This window comes from Ostrea edulis, chromosome 1 (assembly GCF_947568905.1).
Source record: "Ostrea edulis chromosome 1, xbOstEdul1.1, whole genome shotgun sequence".
In the NCBI taxonomy this organism is placed as follows: Eukaryota; Metazoa; Mollusca; class Bivalvia; order Ostreida; family Ostreidae; genus Ostrea; species Ostrea edulis.
In genome coordinates, this window is record NC_079164.1 from 13,895,676 (window position 1) to 13,901,807 (window position 6,132).

At 35.5% G+C, this 6,132-nt stretch overlaps 1 protein-coding gene and 1 long non-coding RNA gene across 7 annotated transcripts; one reads left to right on the top strand and one right to left on the bottom strand.

The window, feature by feature from the left end:
- Positions 1-405: 405 nt before the first annotated feature.
- Positions 406-1,101, bottom strand: LOC130051214 (uncharacterized). The gene is made up of 2 exons (XR_008799625.1): positions 764-1,101; positions 406-655 (listed from the first exon to the last, which is right to left on the bottom strand). It is a non-coding gene; the product is annotated as an uncharacterized LOC130051214 (long non-coding RNA).
- On the top strand, positions 646-4,165 carry LOC125661187 (slit homolog 2 protein-like). Of its 6 annotated transcripts, none has more exons than XM_048893114.2 (2): positions 646-1,196; positions 2,136-4,165. In XM_048893114.2, exon 2 carries the CDS (start codon positions 2,171-2,173, stop codon positions 3,845-3,847), a length of 1,677 nt encoding a protein of 558 aa, XP_048749071.2. In that variant the 5' UTR covers positions 646-1,196; positions 2,136-2,170; the 3' UTR covers positions 3,848-4,165. The 6 variants fall into 6 exon arrangements, with proteins under 6 accessions (XP_048749071.2, XP_048749090.2, XP_048749081.2 ...); XM_048893133.2 differs by having other exon boundaries at positions 646-1,167; XM_048893124.2 differs by having other exon boundaries at positions 646-1,158.
- The last annotated feature ends 1,967 nt before the right edge of the window (positions 4,166-6,132 follow it).

Sequence of the window (6,132 nt, forward strand, 5' to 3'; positions counted from 1 at the left end):
TCAATGACGATAGACTTTATTTTCTTGTAAAACTGTAGACTATAAATCAATCAAGGTAACTCCATACTCGCAGTTTTATCTGATACAAGTTTAAAAAGTTTGTTTATTCCCATTCATTAGAGTTAAAACTAACAAATTATCAAATAAAATACATAGGTCATCACACTTTTTAAGATGCGAGACACGCATAAACCGAATCATATATCAGAGACAGAAAATTGCAATTTTCCTTGAACAGCGTTTTAAAATTTCATAACAATTTCATGACACTGTATCTTCACAAAAATATACAAAATGTCTGTAAAAAATAAAGCAAAGACTTGATAAAGAAATCAATAAAAACAGAGTTATTGCCCTTGGATTCAATATTTTAAAACGTACCATTGATTATTCATCTATAACTAAGACTTTTGAAATAGTTTATTATTAACAAGATTTTTTACAATACCTATTGGAAAAGACTCTAACAAAATTCATGTTCCTATCATGCATAAATCTAAATAAATCATTAATTTTGCAAACTCTGATGACATCACAGGAGGGTGGAATTACTTTAAACTAATATGCTGTATTTGTTCAGTTTTGATCAACATATATTGGTAATCCATTGGGGAGTTGCAATCATCTATACACTGAATTAGTAGGCCACAATTATCTGAAAATATGAAGTACATTTTCATTTTATGTCACCATGTTGTAAACTGGGAGCTAATCAGATATAGTTATCTAATTAAAAACAATGCGATATTTATCATCTACTTACATTATCTACACTTGTACATTTATGATCCACATTAATTTTAACCCACTACATAATTCCATTTTGATTAATCTCAACACAACCTGTGCGTATATGCTGGTCATATCGAATGTGAAATGGCCGTGTTCTCCAGTTTTTATTTTCTGTTTAGATGTTCTAAACAGAATGTCAACGATTATGGCGGCGAGTGGATCGCTTTACAAAGTTTACTGTATACATGTATTCCAATTATAGTGTGTGTGTACTTCTCAGTTGGATAAATCGATTGATCTAAGAATTTGCTCCGTTTTCTGTCGATCGAAGTACCGCCTCCCGAGAGTGGGGGCGATCGTCTATAATATAAACGTGAGTAGAGTATTGCGACAGTATGGTTGGTTACACGTTGCCTAAGAAGCAAGGTGAGAGAGGTATTTACGCATTGCTATTTCTGACATAGGTATGTTATTATCTTTAGGCAACTGATCTCGCGACACACGCGTGTTAAAATTCCATCTACTGGGAAATTAGAATTTTGTATTTATATTTAAAAAAAAAAAAAAAAAAAAAGAAGATATAAGAGTCCTTCTCTAAACGTACAATATTTAACGTCCATTTCACGAAGATTGTGCATTTTTAAAAATTCGTTATCAGATCAAAATAAACACAAGCGACACTTCAATTTCTACTATACATTGTAAGTTATACGTAAAATGTATGTTAATTGATTTTCCTTATATTTCACGTGAAACCGTAACGCCTCGTGAGGAAAAACCGTAATGAATCCCGAAAGTAGGTAGTGATACTCTTACATAAAACTGTAATGGATCCCGAAAGTAGGTAGTGATACTCGTCTCAGAGTGCTGAATAATATTCTAATACTTGAAGGTTTGCTCGAAGGAAACTCTATCATGTAGCGGAAAAAGTTGATTGAGATACAAGTTTATTGTAAGATTATAAGGACTAATTATCTTTAATGAGGTAAGTTATCTAGCGAGGGTGTCGTCTGCGGGCGACAATGGAAGGTGGACGCGTACCCCTCCCCCGTTCTTGTGGGGGGGGGGGGGGACTATACCTGTAAATTCGATTTCAGTGACAGTAGGGGTGTAGGTGAAATATTCTAAACTATCTCTAATGGTATGTTGGACTTGTTACGGGTAATTTTTGTTTAAATATTAATTAGTGTAATTAGAATTATGTTATGTTCTAATTTTTGAGAACGTTTTCCTTAGAAGCTCGCGTATTAAATTAAATGTTTAACAATATTTTCAATCAGTGTACTTCACGTGCGGGAGTATAATTGATCAAATAATAATAATAAAAAACACACCATAATATGAATTTATTTACTGACAACCATGCTTATCATTGATATATTAATTATTTGTTGTTGTTGCAGATTCAACATTCTAATTTACTAAGTCATTCAACACGATGATGGTTTTTGGTTACTTTGTGATTGGATTATTAACAATTTCATTGTCGCTGGGCTTAGAATGTCCCGTGAAGGAGTGCACATGTAAAAATAAGATCATAAACTGCCGGAACAAAGGCCTCACCTCTATACCTGAGATCACCCCCAGCAGCAGATACAGAGAAATTACCTTTGAGAACAGTGTTGATCCCACAGAAAAAATTCATTCTAATAATCCCAAATTGAACAAAATTTCCATACTTCATGCCAATGCTTTCAAGGGCTTAAAAGTTGAGAAGATAAATCTAGGTAAGGCGGGAGTACGCGAGGTGAGAGACGGTGCCTTTTCCGGACTGGAGACGTCTCTGAAAGACTTGGTGTTGGGGGGAGCTCATGTGAACCAACCGCCGCTATACTCTCTTGAAGGTCTTGAAAAGCTGAAAAGATTAGAACTGCAGAATTTTGTGCTTAATACTTTGAAAAAGTCGTTGTTCGCCATCGATAATCTCTTCCGATTAGAATCACTGAAACTTATCAATATGAAAACACATTTCGTATTGGAAGATTCACTTGAAGATTTCAAAAATTTAAAACATCTCGAAATAAGTGGTAACCCAAATTTGAAATTCTATCCTGCATCAGCCATTTGGAGAGTAAAATCACTGCAAGAACTTGTTTTCAAAAACGACGGAATAGTGAAAGTGCCAGGATGGGCTTTTTACGATTTGCCAAATCTCAAGCTCTTGGATCTCTCAAGAAACGAGATTAGGACGATACGACCGGGCGCTTTCAAAAATGTTTCCGCTACCCTGGAGAAGCTGGACCTGACCGGAAATGCTTTGACAACTGACTCTCTTCAGACGTTCACAACTTATGACTGGAAGAATTTGAGAAACTTGAGAATATTATACAATAAAATCACCGGGCTGCCAGATAATATGTTTTCGAAAATGGAAAAATTGGAATCTCTTGAAATGCAGCTTAATGCGCTCAGACGTTTAACGAGTAATGACTTAACACCATTAACGAACCTAAAACATCTTGATTTATCCGACAACCTTATCACTGAAATCCAGGCTGATGCGCTCAATCTACCTGCATTGCAAACACTAAGATTGTTGAATTTAAATACAGTTAAAAGTGTCGTTTCCATCAATAATGCATTTGGAGGGGTGAAAGGGGCTCTGGTCAAAGTGGACATGAAAGAGAACAATTTTAGGGGGAACGAATTATGGGGTGAAATCGCGCACTTGACGAATGTTACTGAACTGGATATTTCAGAGACAGGATTAAACGAGCTTCCAAAGTCTGCCTTCATAAACAATAAACAGATACAAAAACTTGGCATGAGTAAAAATAACCTAGGACCCTCTCTATCAGCGGATCAACTGAACGGTCTACAGGGGAGCCTGGAACAATTAAGACTGAACAACAACCGTCTACAGTCTCTGGACAATTGTATATTTGAAAAACAATTCCCTAAACTGAAACTAGTGACTCTGTATGGAAATCCTTTGAAGTGCGACTGCGCACTCGGTGGTTTACAGAAATGGCTAAAAGGTCGTCCATTCTTTTTTTCTTATATAGTACAGGCTGTTTGCGCATCTCCAACTTCCGAGGTAGGGAAAAATTTGAGAAAAGCAACTCTCAAAGATGACCAGCGTGGAACTTGCACTAATAAGCCTTATTGTGCGTGACTGTGGTATGAGATCAGTATTGTATAAATGTTGAAGGACTATTATTTACTTGTATATTTATTTTCATTTCGCTTATGCCGTCCGGACTATATTTTTCTCGTCAAAATTATTTACTAATACTTGTTGCGACTTCTTTACAGTCAATAAAACTTCATTCTTGCATTCCGTAGGCTCTTTAAGAAAGTCATATTTATTGCACTTCGTTTTGCTATAAATTACTGTTACAGAAAATGCATCACTCAACAAATAGGGGATCGATTTGGTTTCTGGTATTTTCACACTCGGGTGGAAAAATAAATTGTACTTGTTGGAAAAAAACTTTTGTTTTATTTCGAAATGGTTTTGAAGAATTCATTTCAAGCCTTCGTGTAAGAAGGGAAATGAGAGGTGTGGGCGTTTTTTCTTTCACTGCATTAGACAGTCACAGCCGCGCCGTGGTGCTGCCAATAAAGGAACATTTAAATCCATGGCTTGAATTTGACATTGATTGGTTGTATCAATGGCTATCTTTGTCCTCGTGTTTGATATAAGGAGCGGGCTCGAGTATTTTATGTTCATCTCTCAGTTCTTTCAAGCATACCTTCTAGTTACGTCATTAGAATGATCATTATCAAATATCATTTTGATTAGATTCATTGAATTCACAGGGTTACCGTACAATAACTCCGGGGACAGATCATTGAATTTACAGAGTTACCGTACAATAACTCCGGGGACAGATCATTGGATTTACAGAGTTACCGTACAATAACACCGGGGACAGATCATTGAATTCGCAGGGTTACCGTACAATAACACCGGGGACAGATCATTGAATTCGCAGGGTTACCGTACAATAACACCGGGGACAGATCATTGAATTCGCAGGGTTACCGTACAATAACACCAGGGACAGATCGTTACGGTACAACTCTGGAGACAACCTGTAAATTCCGATTTCATAACGAAATTTTACATCATTTTATATCTGAGGATTTTTTGAAAAAAAAATATTTTAGACCAAACGTTTCTAAAATTAATTCAATTATTACATGCAAGTACCAGTAATTATGTCAACTTTCGTTTTTATTGCTGCTACGTTATAAGGAAAAGGCCCATCTCTCTCTCTCTCTCTCTCTCTCTCTCTCTCTCTCTCTCTAAACTGTAATTTTCATTGTACTTGTAACTCTAATCAGTCAGTTAATTGACCCAAAGGAATAAAACTCTGATGGAGGTCCGCTGTCTCCTAAAATATGTTGGGGAAGACATTTCTGTGGAACAAGGAAATTTTGAGTTTTTTGTTTCCAGATTTCCCGGTAAAAGAGAATGAGGTCAGACATTCTTTGTTTTCGTTATTGCTTTTGACACGTGACCCGTTAATTACCAATGTCCTTACAACATACTTGAGAACAGCATGATGCAATTCGTATTTTTTAAAAATGGAGAGAGAGAGACGTGTGGTTTAAATATTGAAAGACCTATGTTATGTGCTAAAAAATTGTCATTCATATTCAAAATCCATCGTCGGATACTTACGGCTTATCTCGTCTTCTACTGATACCTACGGCTTATCTCGTCTTCCACTCACCGATGGTTCAAAAACGTGCGTTGTATATTGGGAATTTCCATTCTAATACTCGACTTTTAAGATTTCGCATCTTTATATTTAAATCGTTTCCGATGAACATCAAACTACTGGTAAATGCATATTGATGTAAACCACAAATCAAGATTTTGAATATGATTAACAGGATATTGAATATAAACAGGAAAATTTAGAAATACGCGTAGTTATTGATTGCTGGTAATAATCTTTAATGCAGTGCAATATGTGCACAGTGACTGTTTATGGTTAGAGTCTGCAATATGGCAACAGGTGTTATCTGGATACAGGTTCGATCTAACATGCACTTTCCATCTTCAGTATGCAGTTTAAACAATATTTTATTCAATAAGTTTATAACAGTACAGGTATCAAAAGAGCTTGGATTTAGCAAGCCGCACAATGGTTAATGTAAGTTCTGTGTCACATGATTGATTGATGTAAAATAATTTGTCTTTCATCTTTAAATTAACGCATGCGCAGTTTATCATTTAATATTTATTGTCTTGATGAAATGACAGCGATTCTGATTGGTTGAAAAATTCGTTTGAATTCTGCATCAAAGAAAACCTGATTTTGATTTCATGTTGTGAATTTGACAACAAAATCTTGCCTTATTATGTAAACTTCGTGTTTTAAAGTATTTAAATGATAAGAAATCAATCTTATGTTTCTTTAAAGCAGATTTTACACCTGTTTAAAC